We start from the raw sequence: 21,181 nt of genomic DNA, 5'->3' as shown, positions 1-21,181 counted from the left end.
GTACACTACAGTACCATAGCCTCTTTAAAAATATTTTATATGACATTACTCGTTTTCCTACATAATTTATTAATATGCAAATATTTTTCAATGACAAAGTTTAACTATTAAATTCAATAAAAGGTAATCTTTACTGAAAAGTCAATTATCAAGGTAGATGCTCGAGTCTGGACGATTCAAGTTTACACATCAAATATTTGGCCGTGATAATAAATTGTATGTTCAGTCACAAAATCATGTTGTACGTATACAATACAAATAGAGACATCATTCTTCACACTGAAGCTCAAATTTCAAAGGGAAGTAACACATAACACACATATTTATGTATATAGAGTATATGGCTGAAGGTTACAACTGAAGGACGTTTTGAGCCAGCGTCATAACAGGTCATTGACCCCACAAATGACAGTCAATAAGACCCCACATCAACAGTATGTATGTGATATATTGAGCCAGCTCCGTACATTTAGCTGGCCGATTTTGTTGTTTACAGCAGTGTGATGTACGCCCCAACCTGAACTATACTTTAGATCTACACAGCCAAACTGCATACACGAACACTAAAATCGTGATTGGGTTTTAGCGGGGAAGTCCAGCATAATGGCACTGAGCCCATTTGCTCTGTTTATCAATGCTCATCATTGATTTTCCCCTTAGTTCCTCTCAGCTATAGCATGGCATTGATTTGTTTCCTGTGCTGGTGAGTGTCACGCGGCAACATGCGAGCTGCAGGCCAGTCCTCTGCCCTGTGCCCGAGTGGAGGGTTCAACATTGACGTCTGAATGACAGAAGTTCATTTATTTTTGCTTAAATATGAACTATGAAGGAAGAGAGTGAATGTTTTCGATAACACTTTGTCCAGAAAGTGTCCTGAAGTGTGGAGATCTGAGTCATGGTTGTCTAAGTCCAAGAAGGATCTGACATTCTGGTTTCGAATCAGGTACGTTATATTACTTACAATGAAATTAAGCTTTGTTGAAGATTTGATAGCGATGTTTCCACTATGTAACCGTGCCTTCTCTACGCAGTAACACTGTGAGTCAAGTATTGAGACTGTCTAACACATTTGTTCCCTAATTTGGAATCAATAAAGTATATCTATCAATCTAGTGTTAAAGGGCAGAAGTGTTTTGGGAGGGGCACAGCTAGATGGGCATTCTGGGAAATCGAGCTGAGATTAATTTGTTAAGGGCGTTACGGAATATTAAACATCACTGAGTCACTTGTTTTGCTTGACATGCTTGAAATTGGAAAATATAATGTTATACGAATCTACAGTATTAGTCCAGTAAAGCAAGAAAAATGATAAATAATAGAATAATGAAGTGAAAAATGATATGTTATACTATAAGAAGTAAACAGAAGCTAAACATATGCAAAAATAATCTTTTGGTTCACTTGGCCTGAATATAAATGTGTTTTCTGCTGACCTGTATTCCAGTAGAGCTCCATGTCTGACTCAGACCTTAAGATGAGTGGGGGTCCAGCCAGCAGGGGCCCTGAGTGCCGCTCGCCTCCGACCCCCAGGATAGAGCTGCTCAGCCCCTCCAAGGTGAAGGACTGCTCACAGAACGTCAAGGAGAAGGTCACACAGGTACGGAGCAGGAAAGGACGTCACAGATGCATTCACTGCTTGCCAAGTTAACGCCGTCATTAAGGAGATCATATTAATCGTGTTTTGAGGCTTTCAGAAAGTGGCCATGTTGAAAGACTGACACTAATTAACCCGCTAGTGGAAAAATCAGTATGTGGTTTGGTGGCTGGGTGTTTTCCTTCTGGGTGTGAAAAGCAAAGTTAATTGAGCACCGGTTCAATTCAGACCTATTGTTGTCGCTGTTGGAGCCCTGAGGCTCGGCATTCTGCATCACTGCCTCTTTGGGAAGCTATGTGATGAACTACAACTGTCGACACTTTGTGACCTTGCTGCACGGGGTCACTGGCTAAAACCTAACCTTTTCCATCAATCTGTCTATATCAAACTATTTATCTGTGCACCTGGTAAATACAACTGTCTGTCTGCAATGAGTGTGACATTTGTCAGGGCTTCCAATGTTAAGTTTAAGAGAACATGAGGAGCGTGGCAGCACATGAACTCTGTCGTGTGACGCCCAACTCATCACTCCAGCCCCCCCCCCCAGCTCACCAGTATCCAGCACTCAGTCAGATCCTGCATAGTAGATTACAGACCACAACATTCTTTAGCTTTTTAACTATCTGGAAATAATTGTATGATCTGGGGGGAAAACCTTACTCAAGTCACGCCTCTGTTGAGAATTGGTTGGACCTACATGGTCGCAGTGTGTCTTCTAGAAAGGTATTTTGTTTAATATTAGTTCACAGAATGTACTTGTTTTGCTTGGTGTCAAAGTGAAAAGCCATATTTGTAATGTTGGTTCAAGTAAAAGTGTTCATTTGGCTTCTGGGAGAACAAATTGTCTTTCTAAAATGCATTCAAATGCTCCTAAACATCTATAGTTCAGATTTGACTAAAGAAGAAATATGATGGAAGGGAACATTGAAACATTTGCATACTGATGCATTCTTTATATTTAGGTTCTTTCTTTGGAGTCCGATGTGCTGCCTGAATACAAACTCCAGGTGCCAGAGACAACATGGTTGATCTTGTTACACTACAGCCCGGTCAAGGCGTTTTGGGACTGGATTATTCTCCTCCTGGTTCTCTACACAGCTGTTTTCACTCCCTACTCTGCCACCTTTCTCCTGGATGAACATGGGGATATACGTCAAAGGAGTCATACTTGCGGCTACACATGCAACCCTCTGAACGTGGCAGACCTTTTGGTGGACGTGCTATTTATTGTGGATATTGTCATCAACCTTCGCACAACTTACGTGAACCGCAACGACGAAGTGATCACACAGCCGAGCCGGATAGCCAAGCACTATATCAAAGGCTGGTTCCCCATTGATCTGTTCGCAGCGATCCCTTTCGACCTTCTCATTTTCAGATCTGGCTCTGACGAGGTAAGGGATCTGCCTCTCTGCAGATTATATGATATGATTTTTACAGAAGAACCCAAGTTAACATCGTTTGTATCGAGTGCTGCAGGGATGATGTCGTTTTGTAGGCCAATCTTGAAGTTGGCACCACCTTGGTTCCCTTGACTGAAAGCAAAACAATGATTTGTTTATTATCTTTCAGATTATTGCAAAATTCAGCTCAGTGTTTGATACTTACACAAGATCATCTTCATAACAATCTAATGTAAACCACACCACGGTTAAAGATCAACATTAGACCACTGATGTTAAATGTCCCAGACAACATCTGTGGTCTCATTTAGCCGCTTGTTAGCTATTGCCTTTTGAAGTTCAAGTAAAGGCTTCAAGAATAACAAATAGTGTATTTATTGAGGCATGAAATGTTGTAGAACAGGGGTGCCCACACTTTTTCAGTTTGGGAGCTACTTTTAAAATGACCAAGCCCAAATCTACGTATTGGGCACCCCTGTTGTAGAACAATGTTAATATCTCTAAAGCTTGAGCAATCTAACCAAAAACCCATACAAACAAACGTATGGACAAGGGAACAGGAATTGAAATAAAATACCAACTCAAGCTTTTAGGACTCTTTCAGAACTCTATTGATTATAAAATGAAGTTATACTCAGATATAATTGTTCTTTCCTCAAAAGTGTTAACTTCTTCCTCAATTAGTTATCTAAAGTAACTGTAATTTGAATGGCCGTTTTCCTGCCTAACCCCCTCTTCCCTCTCGTTAATGGACACCAAAGATGGCAACCCTAACAAGCCTGCTGAAAACAGCTCGACTGCTGCGATTGGTCCGCGTGGCAAGAAAGCTGGACAGATATTCTGAATACGGGGCTGCTGTCCTGTTCCTGCTCATGTGCACCTTTGTGCTTATTGCCCATTGGCTCGCCTGTATTTGGTACGCTATTGGCTTTGTGGAGAGGCCGTACACTGAGACCGGATGGCTGGACAACCTGGCTGAACAACTGGGCAAGTCATACAACGATACTGACACCGGCTCGGGTCCTTCCGTCAAAGACAAGTACGTCACGGCTCTTTACTTCACGTTGAGCAGTTTGACCAGCGTGGGGTTTGGTAACGTCTCTCCAAACACCAACTCCGAGAAGATCTTCTCCATATGCGTCATGGTTATTGGCTGTAAGTTGAAATCACTGTGCGGGACTGTACAGAAATGATAAGGGTAACAATGGAGTCTGAACTCTCCCATTATTAATTAGGATTTATTTGGGTTTTACCCTACAACTACAATTACCTTTTGTAAATGTCTCAAAAAATGATGAATTTATATAAGCCCATCCACCTTTGCACTTTTTGTACAGTCCCAACATCTTCATTGAATTTTTAACAGATATTCGTACTAAAGTCCCACAATCACTGAATCCTTATGATCTGTTTCCCAACAGCTCTTATGTATGCCAGCATATTTGGGAATGTGTCAGCCATCATCCAGCGTCTATACTCTGGTACAACCCGCTACCACACCCAGATGCTGCGAGTCAAAGAGTTCATCCGATTCCACCAAATCCCAGGATGCCTTCGCCAAAGGCTGGAGGAGCACTTCCAACACGCCTGGTCCTACACAAATGGCATTGACATGAATGGTGTAAGTAAAAAGTTACAAGACTGAGTGTTCTGGTCTTCTTAAAAGTCCAACTTGGTTGAGGTTGTTTAATATCCCTCTTTTGCATCTCACTAATATACTGTTGGTCTTGTCTTTCTGTGTTCAGGTGATGAAGGGATTACCAGGCTCGCTGCAGGCAGACATCTGTTTGCACTTGAACAGATCTCTGCTAGAGAACTGTAAGGCTTTCCATGGAGGCAGTCAGGCCTGTCTGCGCACCTTGAGTATGAGGTTCAAGACAGTCCACGCTCCTCCAGGAGATATTCTGATCCACTATGGAGACATGCTGGACTCTCTCTTCTTCATCGCACGCGGTTCAATCCAAGTCATGAGGGATGATGTGGTGGTCGGAATATTAGGTAACAAGCCTTAGCCGTTTTGCCTGCAGTCTCTCAAAAATGCTTGAAAAACATCAACATACAAATATTCATGCTCTTGCAGAAAAGAATGACGTGTTTGGAGAGCCTATCAACCTGTACGATGAGCCAGGGAAGTCCAAAGCAGACGTACACACCATCACATACTGTGACCTGCACCGTGTCCGGAGGGAAGACCTGCTGGAGGTCCTCGATGTCTACCCCGGCTTCGCAGACAACTTCTGGAAGAACCTGGAGATAACCTTTGACCTGAGAGATGTATGTTGTTGTTGGTTTTCTAATTCTGATTGCTGTTTAAGGCCTGTAAAGCCAAATAAACAGTTTAACTGTTGTTCTTTCTATGTTCATCAGGCCGATCAAGTTCCACCAATAATAACAACTGATGATTCTGGTGACGATTACGGGTGTCGACACAAGCTAAGACACAGAAACCACTCCCTGGACTGCAGAATAAGGCCAGGTGAGACGCGTAAAGGAGAACACATTTATCTCACAAAGCAACTGCCAATTCTTTGGATACAAGGCTCTTCTTGGTAATCAGTGTTGTGAGCCTTTCAAACGTCCTCTCTACCCTGGTACATAACTGCCTTCTACCGATAACTTGGACTTATGTGATAATATTACGTTAGGTTTAAAAGTGTTAAATGTTGATGCCTTCCTGTGAACAGATGGAATCGATCATGAGGACTCATACCCCCACCAGTCCTTGCACAATCGCCACTCCCCTCCTCGGGCCCACTGGGATGACAACTGTAGCTGCGATTCCCCGTGTTCCCAGTCTAGTGAAGACTTGGCTATGCCGCTCGCCCACAGTGCCAAAGTTGAGCTATACCCTCCGCAAGATGCCAGAGTGGACTCCCCCCCCTCTGCAGTGCAGCTGATCCCCCCAAGTAGCACCTCACTGGAGAGGGAGCCAGTGTTGGACCAAGGTAGATATGTGTCTTAATTGAAACACCCAAGCTATAATTAACAACATGCAATGATGTTGCATCGTCAATATTTTGGACTATCATTACTGTAATACAACCTAAATGGGTAAACCTGTCTTTATATTTGCCTTAGCTACATCTTTGAATGTGCCAGGAATGTATCAGGGCTGGCCAGAACGACCACCACAACAGTTTTCCAGTCGCACTTGGCGATCTTCATCTGTCCGAAACTCATACCACCCACCATCGCTCACAGAAGATCAGCCCATTGAGCTGGAGTCTCGACTTGAGGTTTTCCATTCACAGCTCAACAGGTGAATTCAAGGGAGGCCTTTGGCTGGTTTTCAAGGAATTAATAGAGGAGGCAATCTACAGTTAGATATACAAATAAAGAAATGATCTGAAAATGTGTTCAAATTCCAACGCTCAAAAATCGAATGTTTCTCATTTCATTTCCTCATTCCAGTTGAAGCAAATAAGATGGTTGGATAGTTCCTTCACTTATTGACCTCTGCCATTCTGATTGTCTCTCAATTCCCCAGACTGGAGACTCGCATGACAGCCGACATCAATGTTATTCTCCAGCTGCTCCAGAGGCAGATGGCTCCTGTTCCTCCCGCCTACAGCAGCGTATTGTCTGGTGCACTCCCCACTGATGAACCTGGCCTGTATGGGGCTGGGACCCCAGTGCTGCACGGCATGTACACCTCCCCCGCCTTACAGATCGACAGCCGGGCACCCGCACAGGTAAGGAATTATGCTTTACTTCTAATACTACTAATAAAAATGGAGATTTGTTCCTCGTATTTTATTAAACTCTTGTTCTTTACTTTAAATGAGATATCCCTACAGGACAAACCATTTAAAAAAAAAATGTTTTAACCGGATTTAGTCTCAATTAAAAACTAATAAATATTCATTAGACCTTTAGCTCACATCCGAGTCCATTCTCTTAACCACAGGGGTTCACTTAGGGACCATCAATAAACCTGACTTGCCCAAGTAAGTGAAAACTATGCTAAGAATAATTATAATAGACGTGTCTTTAGTGTCACACCTTTTTTTATTGATTTTGACCGAAATTAAATGATTTTATGAAAATATTCTCATAAAAGATACTTTTATTTTTTCTAAGAGCTAACCGTCCTCCGTCTGCCGGTCTTTAAAAATGAGCTTTTTCCAACGCAATTGAAAAATATTATGGCAAACATCTCCCTGGTGAGGTACAAGGGCTAAGACGCTAAATTAAAAAAGGTGATTTCTTTACTCCAGAGCATTACCCAGACTGACCTTCAATTCACCAAGAGGTCCCAGGAGTCCCTGTCCAGCGGCATCCATGTGACTGTGGCTTCAGACGACACCATGTTCATGACCGTCACCCCTGAAAGTGAGACCAACGCAGGGTTGTCTCCCCAGCAGCCGTCAGTCAAATCCTCCCTGCTGGAGAGCCCCGGGTTGTACTGCAGCCTCCGCTACCCCTCGCTGCCGGGGAACCTGGACATGACCTCGGGACTGACTGGCCTCCAGAAACACCTCTCAGACCCTGTGCTGCCCGCCACCTGAGGAGCTCCAGAGATGAGATTTTGAGGCAATCGGTGTGACTTAAGTAAAGACACTGCTTTTTAAAGCTATTTAAGAAAACAAAATTGTGCATTTGTTAAAGGTCCCCTATTATGCAAAATCCACTTTTTCATGTCTTTTATACATAAACATGTGTCCCCTCTGTGGAAAGAGATTCTGAAAGTTTCAGGAAAAAAGATTAGCTCTCTTTTCGTCCTGATCCATTTATATAAAAACCTGTCTGAAAATGAGCTGATCAGATTTTGTCCACTTTATGATGTCACAAGGATTTTTTGGCTTGTATAACAGTTAGCCAATCACCAACCAAGGTAACACCCCCCCACCTTATCACCTGAATCTCCTCCTAGAGCACCATTGCGTTCTTTTTAACCAAATCTCTCTCAGAGGGCTGTGGGGAGGGGCTCCTTATTTTCATCTAAAGTAACAGACAGAGAATCAGCACTTTGGAAACAGGGCTGAAACAGAGGGGATTATGGGATGCTGCAATGATCTGTTTGGTGTTTGGAACCAAACACTTCAGAGACATGTTTTGTGTATATCTGAGACCTATAATATATTGATGACAAACAGTATGATAGGAGACCTTTAAAGTACTCTTTACACTCTGACAGCAGTTCATATATAAGATATAAAAAGTATACAAATCTCATATCTGTGGTTGTGCAGGCCTTTGATTAGTTGACCTACTACCTACCTGCATGCCCGTGTGCTCATTGCATGTTACTGGAGACTTCCACAAACTTCTAGCTCGATGTCTGTGAGTACTAACATAAGCCATGTTTCATTTTTACGATCATGATGATCATTTTGGGCGAGTGGTTTTTGAGGGAGGCTTAAATGAACATGCTTTGCCAACTTTTTTTTCTCAAGATTTTGAGTGTTTGGAGCTATTGCTACGAACCGCTTTCATTTAGACATTTTGCTCCAGAAATAGAACAGCACATAACACCCTGCAGGCAAGCTGTTTCCCTGTTTTCAGACGTTGAGATAAGCTGAACCAGGAAGTGGTATTAATCCTCCCATCTAGGTCTCCTTGAAAAATGTATAAAAGCTTGTCCAGAAATGTCAAACTGTTGCTTAAAATAAATCTGATAATTTCTGTGGTGATAATACATTTTCAATAATATCTCATCAACATATTTGCTAAGTATCCATTCATTTTGAATATTACATTCCAGAACAATTTCAATATGCGATCTGATCACTGAAAATGAATCGTGAAAAATGTGTTTTCTGACTTTATGTTGAGCAAATAATCACACATCATGACCCCGTACTGAAATACCTACAACAAGTAAGAAATAACTCCTGTTCACTCCCACGTCTTCACATCCCTTCCCAACCCCAAATATCACAACAGAACTTAATATCACAACAGGACTCACAGCATTTGTTATACAATGTCAGTTTTCTAGGCTGTTGGACAAAAATGTAGGATTCTCTAGTGTAAAGATGTTGGTTGATGTATTTCAGGCAGTATTTCTCTCAGTTATGTACAGTGAAACCTTTTCTAACTGTAAATCTGTACTATAGATTCTCACCGTTATGTTGATGATTGACAGCTCACTGTGAAAAGGTTTTTGTCTAAAAACAAATCTGTATAATGGTTTGAACTGTGAGGGACGGTTTATTCATGTATAAAATAAAATTGTGATATGAATAAAATAAGTGAAAACAAACATGTGTTATTATGGTCAATACTAGTAAATTGTTGCACATATATTGTATGTATAACAGAGATGTTCTTCATATCACAAATGATATTCAGTCGAATAAAATAAGTATTTATAGGTTTAAAAAAAACTACTGAATATATGAACACTTAAAAACACATTAACCACATTCAATCCACTTTTAAATGTGGCTAAACTACATTTTGCTGCATAATGAAAATGAATGGTTGAGGGCGTTGTAATGGGTAGTAAGAGTACTCAAACAATGCCCCGTGTAACATATTAAAACATGAAACTGACTAGCCTTTTTGTCTGTGAGAAAACATGCTGACGCTAGAAGGTTTTGGACCTTTGTTCATGTCTGCACATGACAACAGTTTCTTGAGACTTTGTTACCATTTCTGTTTTGGTGCTCCTGAGTTTTCTGATACAGGACATCTTGATATTGTATCAAAAAGACAAGCGCAGAGAGACTCTAGTTCTCACTCAGTTGAAAAAGCTTTACACACATAATCTGTATCGACAGTAATCCAATGCGAGCACAAACTCAATATTGCTCTGTCCTTCTTTAACAGCGTGTTAATCCAACTGAGAGTGTTTTTGATTTGCCTCATTTCTTGGAGCTCAGACTCGGAGGATTTCCAGGCAGTTGTTGTAGCAGATAGCAATCCAGTCGGGCTGGGTGGTGGCCCACTGGACGTTATTGATCTCCCCCTCGGCTGTGTAGGCCAGTATAGGGTCCTCGATGGCCCGCGGCATCTGCTGGATGTCCCAGATTAGAGCCTGGTGGTCCTCCGCTAGACAGGGAGCAGGGGAGGAAGTTTGATTTGTAATTGATTTGTCTTATTTAAACAGGAAGAACTAACAATACATGTTACTGGCCTGAATCTAGTAAATAACTTTTGTTTTAAATCGCACTTTCTTTCTCAGCAGGACACATCACAAGAAGGTCAGTAGTACGAAACAGCACAGCAGTGTTTTGTAATACAGGCCCAATCTGATTTGGCTTCACTGTAGGCTTGTTTTGGACAAGGTGGTATATGGCACCATTTTAAGGAATTCTCTGTCAGTATGAGTTCAATCAGATCCTGTCGATCCATTCTGCTACTAGAAGAATGTCTGAACAGCTGCCTCAACAGTGCATGACATTAAGGATTTTGGGAGATGGCCCTGTGGGCCATCTAAGGTAATTTACAGATGGCCCTGAGCCCAATAGAGATTGCCCTGAAAAATGCGCGCGGACGAAATGACGCACGAAGGGTTTGGGGGGCCTCCCCCTAGAACATTTAGATTTTTGCAGGTCTTAGATGCTGTCTGGTGCATTCTATAGACTGAATTATAAGATGAACCACCAAATTATTACAATTTCAATTGTATTCTTCATTTCACTTGTTTGTGTTTGCTCGCTTGCATGCCCTGCATAGCTATAATAAATACTTAAGTTGTTGGTCAAGACACTTTCCATCAGATGTAAAAAAGTAGAAAACATTACATTCAGTTATAACTGCCAAAACAAACATTATTTACGCTATTATGGCCCCTGTTAAAAATGTTTGTAATGTTATCTACTGTAAGTTGGTCGAAGGAATGCCTCCTCATCCGGAAGCTGACCGAGCAGACCCGAGCAGCCGAGTGCATCCGCGAAGCACACACAATGGCGACGTCAGAGTTCCCGTTACCAAGCAAATCTAAATCTCTTCGGTCAAAATGTCCGGTCAAAATAATTTCCCTTTAGCGCAATACCGCTTCAGTTGCGCCACTTATGTGACAGACAAGAATAGTATGTGACAGACAAGAATAGTCAATTCTAATGTGTAACACTTAATGTGGAGAAAGAGATGTGCTGTATGGGTTGATTGTGCGTTGATCTGTTGGTAATGCCTCGGGGTTCCGGTAGGCATGTAAACAAATGCATAATGCTGCGCTATACTTTGTGGCCTCACCCGGTTGCATAGCGACACTTATTGTTTAGGTGTCTTTTAATAAGCAGGTAGTCATATCATTAGCTAAAACTAGCTGGATCTGATTGATATGGACATAAACGCGAGTGAAGTCTAATCTGACGGGAGAGAGAGTCAGCTGCTGCTGACGAGTCGACACGCAGCTCTGCATGATCACATGCAGTGGTGAGCGGAACAAAACACACACTTCAGGTTAGAATATCACACGTAGCTATTTTAATCACCTCTCAAACTACCGTAACTAGTTATAGATATGTTTAGTTTTACTGTCGGGTCACTCATTACTGGATCCGCAAGCTGCATGACACTGGTATAATAGATTGCCCGATCGGGCAACCAGCAGGTGAGGCTTCATGGCCCGAGCTAAATACTAGATGGCCCCGGGCCATCGGGCAGTCCTTCATGTCGAGCCCTGCTCAATGCATAGGTTTGTTCAGTGATTCCTTAACCTTGAACAAACTCAAAGTAGATTTTGTTCTGCTATTAGTGGGGATGGACTTTGAATACAAGGTGGTGGACACTACACTAAATTGCAAGGACACCTATCTCCCACAAATTCCTTTATCCAACGTGTATATTTACTCACTCAAAGCGCTGTTGCGTAAACATAAATAGCGTAAGGGCGGCCACCCCTCGTGCATTTTGACAGTAATTGCAATAATTCATTGGCAAAGCCCTCAAACTGCAAATAAACGTGTGGGTGAATATTGAAAACTATGTGTTAAATCTGCATACCTGCTGTGCAGATGTGACAGGAGGAGTGCGGCGCCCAGGCGATGCCATTGACACAGGCCCTGTGGTTGTTGAGTCTGGCCACAGGAGTACAGGGCACACGCACATCTAAGATCACCACCTAAAGAGAGAAGAAACAAGAAATGTACGGTCGTTAAACAAAGAGAGTCTCAGTATGAAGACAAAGTAGTGAAAAAGTAGCTTTATTTAAGTAGAGTTATTAGTTAAACGTTTAAAAACTACCCAAAGAAATTGAGATTCTCAACTATTAAATGAATTTGGCTTTTTAATGCAGTACGTGCTTACAAGCAAACTAATAACAAATGAGGAAAATACGATATTATCATCTTAAATTCTTGCTTCTATACAGATGTACAATAACAGAGTCTAAGAGAAGTTTCTAGGCTTCAGTTTTGTAGCACTTAACCTGTTAAGCCCTGAGCCTATCGTTCAGGCCTCAGGCTCGAAAATGACATGCCCAGAATGAATGACTATATCTTCACTTCGAAAAGGGGTATATGAATAATTGTTTTTATCAAAGCAAGAATACATCTGTGAGTTGGCTGTAGAAGTGTCAGAATACAATATAGATGTTGCTGTGTCAGAGTAAATTCAGATGGAACATAGTAAACCCATTTAAATTCTAATCTCCGCCTAAAAAAAAATATTACTTATAGTGAAAACCACCCTTGAATGCATAGTAGCCAAAAACCTTTAGGGCTCCAAACCACAATATATCATAAGTACCCTGTGTCAAGATTGATGCTAACTTAGTGAAACTTTGTAAATATGAACTGGTTCTACATTTACTTATCTGGTTAATTAGAATAAAATAAAAAGACTAACCTCCATGCTGTCCATGGCCATGGTGACCAGGTAGTTGGGGTCCTGCTTGTTCCAGCAGAGCCGGAGCAGCGGGTGGTGCTGCGGGTCTTCATAGATGATAGTGCTGTGCTCGAGGTGACGGAGGTCAAACATGCGGACCGAGCCGTCCGCTCCCACTGAGGCAAACATGTCCCTGCCCCCCCCTGCTCTGCTGAAAGAGATGTCATACACCTGCAGAGCAACCACACAGTGATCGGTGAGTGAAAAGATTTTGACATAGAAGATAGAAAACTTTAAGATTATCTTTAAGCACCATTTTAATTAACAAAACATTCTTGAAGGTTTGATCTATCATTTCATAACATTTACCTCTTTGTCATGGGCAATAAGCTGCGTCTTCACATGACCCGACACTAAGTTGACCCGGCCCAGCACCTGCCCAGTCTCCAGCCCCCAGATTGTACAAGTAGTGTCGATACTAGAAGTACCTGCACAGAAAACAATGTCATTTTCAAATAATGACTACTGTCAGTTTGTCTTTTTCATCAAATCTACATTGAGTTTTTACCTAACAGATTTGGGTCCACCTCGTTCCAGTCAAAGGATGTGAGTGGTGCACAGAAGTCAGAGTTCTTGTTATTGTTGAGCAGGCACTCCAGTCGGGTCTCTGTATCGCCCACCTGTCAGCAGAAACACATTGTCTTTTTTAGTTCATACAGACCACAAGCAATACATCGTTGAAGTTTCCTGCTCTGGCAAATAGAGCAGAAGTAATGAGCTGGACACTGGCCATGCATGATTCACTCTGAACCTTTACTGTGGATATATCCGTAGCATACTGTGTAAAATACACTATACACTTGGTTGTTCTCTGAAGTGTCTTTCTATGACAAAACGAGTCCATGGGCTCAGGTGAGACTGGTCCTCTTACCCTCCAGATCCTCAGGTAGTCTCCGCTGGTGGCCAGCAGATCAGGGTACGCTCCTTTGCTGTCGGGAATCCACATGACCTTGGTGGTGGGGTATGGATGGTCGAAAGTGTTTCGACATACGAACTCTGAGTTCTCCTCCTCCAGACCAACTATCTGAACCTGTGGAAACAAAACAACAACTCAGCTCGAGTGGGTCCACGCAGCATTACTGAGGAAGAGGAGCAATACAGTCAGTGTGGGTCAAATAACTTGATTTCCATAATAAAACTGATCTGACTTATTCCAGTAATGCAAGATCTAAGAAAGCTAAAGGACTTTTTCAAATGTATGCAACTCACTAATCGTATTAAAACAATGTTGTATCCGGCATCGTTTTAATATCAATATAATATATATTTAGGTATTCCTCAATGGGATGTAAGGAATTGGAATATGATTACAGCTGAGATTAAAACCTCCGATGTTTACACTTTTTCCCACATGGCAAACTAGTCTAGCCAACTTGAGAAGTTAGTTTAAAGGAATAGTACTAGTATTTATATTTTATACATATGTATTATCCTTTAATTGTGTGTGTCATAGGCACTAGGAAATTGTTTAATCTGTGTTGATTGTAATGTGTGTGTACAGGGACTGCAGATGGATATGAACGTTTAGCTATAATCTGCCATCTTCTCCTTTTGAGATCAATGTATTTGTATGCATGGTCCTTGTTCAATAAACACATATAACATTATTATATATAATATCTATATACTATCTTTTGTATATGTTTCTGCTCCTGTAGTTTAAGTCTATGTTTCTATTGCTGCAATATTTTGGTTTCTATATTATTTGTGATATATGTCTTTTTAACTGTAGATATTTTTGTATTTGTTGTTCTCTATTTGTCCACCTTTCGAGTAATGTTATGACTGAACACAGTGCTGCTCAAACTAAATCATTTCCCAATTTTAGATCAATACAAATATCTACCTATCTATCTAATAATAATAATAATAATAATAATAATAATAATAATAATAATAATATAATAATAATGCTTATCCACTGGAACCGTTACTATAAGCTGGGCGCATGGTGGTAAACAATTATAATGCAAATTAATATTATGAGGAAATCTCATCCAGTTTGTTATTATGTTTAAATCCCTGGTTCTGTCTGCCTTTAGAAAGCCCCATGGGACAATATGAAGTTACCTTGTTATTGTACCAGGTGAAGTTACCTTGTTATTTAAAAGTGCTATATAAATAAAGTGTATTATTATTACCTTGTTATTGTACTCCTCCACGAAGCTACCGAGCGCCAGGCGGAACCGTTTGTCCGGTCGGACGCTCCAGTTCATGGCGTACACCGTCCATGGCGCCTCGTACTTGTAGATTTCTTTACGTTTACCGTGTAGTGACATCTTCAAAGCGTACACAAATAAACCTCTACTAGAGAACTAATTACCTGCAGGAAAACAAGAGCATGAAGCACATATGCTAGCTTGTTTTAGCTAGCGTAGTGAGCTAACGTATTGTCTCTGCTAAGGTTGTGTAATTTGTATTACGTTGTAGTAGGCTCGCCAACGGTTGACTCCATGTAGTCAAGACGGTTTCCCGGTGGTGAAAGGCTTCACGTTATAAACAAAAATGCACTTTAATGTATCAAATTATCTGCACACAGCTGCTAAAAGATGTTCGTGATATGGCAGCAATGGCGGCGACAGGAGGACAAAAATAATGCGACGATGAGCGTCACAGAGGCGGCTGGTGCTGCCTTCACGAGATGGCCCGAAAATCCTATATATCACGATAAAGCACACCAAAATGCACAACATGTATTTTTGGTAAAACAGTATATTTTTGTATTCATTTTACTGAGGGGTTTGTTTTATAGAGAGTCAATATATAACTAATATGATGCCTGATTTGCTCACAACTTGAATGTCAAAAAGATCTAGATGCCCTCACAAGTTCACATCGGGAACGTTTCCGAGATACCCTGAATGCACCACTACAGCAGTTTTGCTCCAAATTCTGGGAAAAAAAGGCTGCCTTTGTGCCAGAAATGCTGAGTTCCACGGGATTTTCCCCATTTGGGACATACATCTATTTTGAATCCAGAAAGAAACATCACAAGTGTTTATTATGTTCTCCCTTGGCCTGCACAGGCTTCTATTACATCCTGTTAATAGAAGTGTGTGAAATGCATTCTCCTAGTAGTTTGCCAATGCCTACAGATGCTCATTTTCATTTAACTCAGTGACCTCTTATTAACCAGCAATAGCAATACTTTCAGGATTCATTTATCAGCAATGACAGCACATATGTACTAACACAACCAAGATGTGACCAACTTTGCCTATAATATACAGTATGTTCAAGTTGCACCCTATTCCCCTCACCTGCTAGCAGCTAAAACAACTTGAGTCTGTCAGGTCATCACTCAGGGTTTCATGAATGAGTTTCCATAACACATTATTTGCATCACTTTTGACGAACAGAGGTTAATGGATATTCTATGGCATCATTCATTCAATGTGTTCACTTAAACATTACAATATTTCTCAAGCAATGGTATTGAGATGCAATTTAGAATTTGAATATCATGTTGGCTCTTTTTCATAAATATATGATTTGCAAAACTGCACCTGGCAATCAGCTCAATCATTTGTTAAAGTCTACAAACACATGCAGCAGCTCCCACAGATGTTCGATCAAGGCAAGAAGACACAATATCACGTTAGTACAAACTCCAGACTCTAAAGCCTCAATAGAAGCTACATTATGTTTACTATGGAAGCTTAGCTTGCAGTATTTTGTGAGTGTGTGTGGACTTCATATCAATGCTCAACAGAAGTATCATTTTCTTGCAGGTCTTTAATCTACAACTTTTCCCATGATGTTGTTTAAGATCGATCTTTCCTTCGAGCATCATTCCAACAACTCTGACACACATGGGTTGGCAGACTTCTTTTTTAAAGAGTGTAAAGAGCATGAAGAGGGCAAATATATTTGGTTATTTTTTACAATATTGTCCTTTGTTCTTGGTTTTCCTGCATCTATTTCCATTCTCTGGGAGATCTTCAAAACGTACAGGAGAGGGACCCCTTTCACACCCAATGATTTCTTCATACTGAACCTGTCCATCATGGATGTTATCTTCTTAGCTTTGATCCCTCCCGGAATTTTGAATCACTTCATCTGGATGAGTCCGCAGGCCGAATTGTTCTGGAACAGCACCTTTGCCTTGTCCAGCTGTGGGAGACCCCTGCTGATGGCTTGTATCTGTCTGGACTGTTACCTGGCCGTGGTTCATCCCATCAGCTACCACAAGAGGAAGGGTCTCACTCCCAGGGTTGTGATGGCTAGCATCGTTTGGATTTTTACGGTTGTTTATGCTGTTTTATACATTATATACGACAAGTTACATGTTAACTTTATTTCTTGTGCTCCATCCATTATAGCTATGGTACTAATAATTATCTGTGATATTTTCATCTTGAATACATTAATTAAGTCAGACCCTGGCAGAAAAAACATCCACCCCCAGAAGCAAAGAGCCATCAGGACCCTCGTCAACAGCCTGGTGATGATGAGCCTGTCTTACCTTCCTCCAGTGCTTCTTTTAGGAATTGGGTATAATCTGATGAGTTATACTATATTTGTATGCATTATTGGTTATCTGATTTCTATTACTTCCAGTTTGGGATCCGCTGTCATGGCTATAATCCACCTAAAAAATTGTGGGAAATTGGATAGTGTGAGGCTTGGATGCTGCAGGAAGTCTTAAATGATGCGTCCTTTGCTTTCTGCCTCTCTTTACAAAAGTAGTCACTGTAGAAGCTTAAAAACATTTTACCTTCAGAAGTCATTTTTAGTTAGCTCGGATATGATAGAAAGTTGAGATAAACCCAACTTAATTCTCAAATAAGCCATAGTCCTGACTCAATAATTATTTTATCATTTGCATATTTAGATAATAGAAAATGTCATGCTAGAATCTCATTACGACATGTTTTTAGTGGGATTTTTTCCTTGATTTTGCTTTGATGGACAAAGATTTCAGCATATTGTTTGAAATAAAATAATTACAGCATTTGATATTTATTCAGTTCAGGTGTCAAGATTAAGCAATGAGCAAGTGCTTTAAACTTGCATTTGTCCTAATAGCCAGCCAATGTTGACTTCTCTGGTTGCAAATAGACATAGTTCTATAGAAGTCTATGAGAAAAAACCCTACTTCTCAGTTTATTTATTACCTCAGTAAACATTTTCCACTGACTATAGCTCTAAGTCTATTTCAATATGTCATGATTTGGAAACTATCGTCTCATTTAGAGTGAAATAACGATAAAGCAGGGCACGCTTTAGGCTGTGTGATTGACATCGGTGTTGTCCGTTCTCGGAGCTCACAATGTTTTCATCCCACAAATGTACCATCTTGTGTAACTGCTGTTTGAAAAGAAAAAACAATAGTGACTGCCTGAATGCCTTGATTGAGACTTTTAAAAAACATAGTCCCCATACCTATTTTTGTCATCACAGTTATTATGTCCACTTCTTCACAAGTCTTGTTCAAGATCAGATGTATTGTTAACTTGTAAAAAGTCCTTTTGAGTTATTATTAGTGGCACCTATAATAGATGTGATTATCATTTAAAGTTTTGTAGTGGTTATTTTTAGGCATGTTATTAGATGGGTCACTATGAAATTCCTATATCCCCAGAGGATATATGTTTCTGACTTTGATGATTCTCTGTCTCAAGAGCCACCAGCAAGTAGACAATTAAGTGAAACATTCTAACAACATCTGGAAGGATCACCAAGAACCAAATGTCCAGAGGGAGAATCCTACAGTACGGACTGCCACAAAATGATGTACATATTAATGCTCTCACCAGCATGAATCATGTTCGCTTTGTCTTGCTGTCAGGTCAGAATACATCTACTGACAGTGCAGTGTAAACAAGCAAAAGGTTGTTTTGTATATTTCTCTCAACATGGTCCTCTGCGGTTCTGCTCTTTTCCATAATACTCTTTTTCCATAGTGCCACTGACACCAGGTCATAAGTTTGACGGATGATACATTCATGCAGTGTCTCTCACAGGTGTTTGATAATTCGTCCAGGCAACAAGACACAGCAGCACCTCAGTGAAAACATCCCTACACAAGCTCTGAAAAAGGTACAGTATGAGTCCTTTTCTTATGAACCATTGTGCAGTCAATCTTAAGCTGACAAACCAAACAAAGGATTGTTTTCTGTGTGTACGTTTCCAGCATTTGTGTCTCTTCTTTTACTATTTGTAATTTGTGTTGCTCACAGCATGTTATTCATGTTTTTAAATTCATTTTTTCATTTCTTTCAGGTCTTCTATCCTCACAACAACTCGGCTCAATGATGTTGTATCAGATTGATCCTTTTTCCAAGCGTCTTTCCAACAACTCTGACACATCTGGATTTGTCTGGGAACAATTAGATTTTGAAGTTTGTGAAAGCCTTTCAGTGGGCAGACATGTTTGGGCTGTTTTTACATTATTGTCCTTTGTTCTTGGTTTTCCTGCATGTATTGCCATCCTCTGGGAGATCTTCAAGACTTACAAGAGAGGGACCCCTTTCACACCAAATGATTTCTTCATACTGAACCTGTGCATCATGGATATTGTCTTCTTGGCCTTCATCCCTCTGGGCTTTTTGAATCATTTCATCTGGAAAAATTGGCCGCTTGAAGCAACTTGGAACTGTACCTATGCGTTTTCCACTTGTGGGAGACCCCTGCTGATGGCTTGTGTCTGTCTGGACTGTTACCTGGCCGTGGTTCATCCCATCACCTACCACAAGAAGAAGGGTCTCACTCCCAGGGTTGTGATGGCTGGCATCGTTTGGATTTTTACGCTTGTTTATGGGATTGTATACTTTCTATTTTACAGGTTATACTTTAGCATTTTTTCCACCATTCCATTTGTAATATCTATGGCACTAATTGGTATCTGTGATACTTTCATCTTCCATACATTAATTAAGTTGGACCATGGAAGAAGAAGCATCCACCCGCAGAAGAAAAGAGCCATCAGGACCCTCGTCAACAGCCTAGTGATGATCGGCATTTTTTTTTTTCCTCCCATCCTTTTGTTTGCAATCGGGAGGCCACTGATGAGTCTTGGTACCTTCATATGCACTATTGGCTTTACGATTTCTATTACTTCCAGTTGTGGATCTGCTTTCATACCTATATTACACATTAGCACATGTGGGAAATTCGATTATTTGAGGGTGGGGTGCTGCAAGAAGTCCTAACTCATGCGTCCTTTGCTTCCTGCCTCTCTGTCTGAGCTGAAGAGCATTTTAACTTTCAGAAGTCGAGTTTCAGTCGGCACTGATATTATAGAAAGTTCAAATTACCACAACTTGGGTACCCAGGTGGTGAAAGGAGTACTCACATATCTTACTGAAGTAAGGGTAGCAATGCTATAATCGTATATTAGATTACCTGATTATAATTATTGACACATTAATGTGTTCATCACAGGTAAAAGTAAAGCTAAGTTTATTTACTTTACATGCTGCTGCTGGATATATTCTTAACCTATATTTTTGTCATAGTTTATTAATTTGATCATTAATACTTTTGTATTTCATATCATCATTTTAATCAGTAACTAGTTTCTAAAGTTGTCAGATAAATGAAGTGGAGAAAGAAGTGCAATATCTGCATTCAAAATATAGTGTAATATATATAGCATGAAATGTAAATACCAAAGCAAAGTAAAGATACATTTCTTACCCTCTATTTAATATTTTTTATGTAATGTTGTTGTTTTTCATTATGTCCTTTTGTGTGTGAGATGTGTGCTCTAATGATTTATTTTGCCTTACATACACAAATAAGAGTGGAAACTATACTGTGTAAAACATATATAAATACATCTATGTTCATCAGATGCTGCTTTAATGCTTGGGTGTCTGTGTATTTAAATGAATGTTGATATTGTGATTATATATCAGTAGTTGAATGTACAATAAAGCCGCTGAAGGCCATTGTTTTTCTCCACTCATTCCTCCATAGTGGAGAACAGGCCACTTCTGTGTATAATCTTTCTATAATTTCAAAACCTTAGAAATGGACATCAATCCAAAATCAAAAAGGTAATGAAAAGTGACACGTTTTCTTCTTGGTTTAGGACTAAAAGTGTTTCCAAGATAATCTTTAAAGTTTCCTTTACATCATTTGTCAATTTAAAAATATTTGTCTTTCTCCTTTGAGTTTGCATAGGTCTTTGATCGGGGGAATGTACATTTATATAATTCTTTCACATAAAAGTGAAAGATACAATTTTCAGAGGAAACCGGAAAATAGTTTTTGTAGAAAGAAAATCTTCTTTGGCTCAATACAAATATCTGAAAGTAGACGGACAGAACCGCTGAAGTTCCCTTGACCAGCACTGGGTGGCAGAACACCTCCTTTTTTAACTAAAACATTCAGGGTTTTTCATTTGTGCAACTAATGTGTAAAACTTGTTAGACTTGTTAGACCCACACACTTAATACAT

General features: G+C 40.3%; 2 protein-coding genes across 3 annotated transcripts; one reads left to right on the top strand and one right to left on the bottom strand.

Moving 5' to 3' along the window:
* The first annotated feature begins 765 nt into the window (after positions 1-765).
* kcnh6b (potassium voltage-gated channel, subfamily H (eag-related), member 6b) lies at positions 766-9,085 on the top strand. The gene is made up of 12 exons (XM_079659442.1): positions 766-943; positions 1,445-1,597; positions 2,557-2,988; positions 3,759-4,152; positions 4,419-4,618; positions 4,743-4,995; positions 5,078-5,271; positions 5,365-5,473; positions 5,682-5,942; positions 6,076-6,256; positions 6,485-6,689; positions 7,215-9,085. The coding sequence occupies exons 2-12, from the start codon at positions 1,454-1,456 to the stop codon at positions 7,503-7,505; spliced, it is 2,664 nt and encodes an 887-aa protein (XP_079515568.1). The 5' UTR covers positions 766-943; positions 1,445-1,453; the 3' UTR covers positions 7,506-9,085.
* On the bottom strand, positions 8,745-15,386 carry LOC307024935 (DDB1- and CUL4-associated factor 7-like). Of its 2 annotated transcripts, XM_079659444.1 has the most exons (8): positions 15,198-15,386; positions 14,916-15,097; positions 13,646-13,804; positions 13,283-13,394; positions 13,084-13,202; positions 12,736-12,945; positions 11,893-12,010; positions 8,745-9,993 (listed from the first exon to the last, which is right to left on the bottom strand). In XM_079659444.1, the coding sequence occupies exons 2-8, from the start codon at positions 15,051-15,053 to the stop codon at positions 9,821-9,823; spliced, it is 1,029 nt and encodes a 342-aa protein (XP_079515570.1). In that variant the 5' UTR covers positions 15,054-15,097; positions 15,198-15,386; the 3' UTR covers positions 8,745-9,820. The 2 variants fall into 2 exon arrangements, with proteins under 2 accessions (XP_079515570.1, XP_079515569.1); XM_079659443.1 differs by having other exon boundaries at positions 14,916-15,386.
* Between the last annotated feature and the right edge of the window lie 5,795 nt (positions 15,387-21,181).

The sequence above is a fragment of the Notothenia rossii genome, assembly GCF_949606895.1.
Source record: "Notothenia rossii genome assembly, chromosome: 11".
NCBI lineage: Eukaryota > Metazoa > Chordata > Actinopteri > Perciformes > Nototheniidae > Notothenia > Notothenia rossii.
This window is presented reverse-complemented; position numbering and strand designations above follow the sequence as displayed.

Bases quoted from the DNA above. Each gene is read 5' to 3' on its own strand.
- kcnh6b (XM_079659442.1), top strand. From the start codon at position 1,454: ATGTCTGACTCAGACCTTAAGATGAGTGGGGGTCCAGCCAGCAGGGGC. The intron at 5,272-5,364 runs GTATGTTGTTGT...TATGTTCATCAG, and splicing joins TAACCTTTGACCTGAGAGAT to GCCGATCAAGTTCCACCAAT. The intron at 6,257-6,484 runs GTGAATTCAAGG...TCAATTCCCCAG, and splicing joins TTCCATTCACAGCTCAACAG to ACTGGAGACTCGCATGACAG.
- LOC307024935 (XM_079659443.1), bottom strand. From the start codon at position 15,053: ATGTCACTACACGGTAAACGTAAAGAAATCTACAAGTACGAGGCGCCA. The intron at 13,203-13,282 runs GTAAAAACTCAA...TTTTCTGTGCAG, and splicing joins GGTGGACCCAAATCTGTTAG to GTACTTCTAGTATCGACACT. The intron at 9,994-11,892 runs GTATGCAGATTT...CTCCCTGTCTAG, and splicing joins CTGTCACATCTGCACAGCAG to CGGAGGACCACCAGGCTCTA.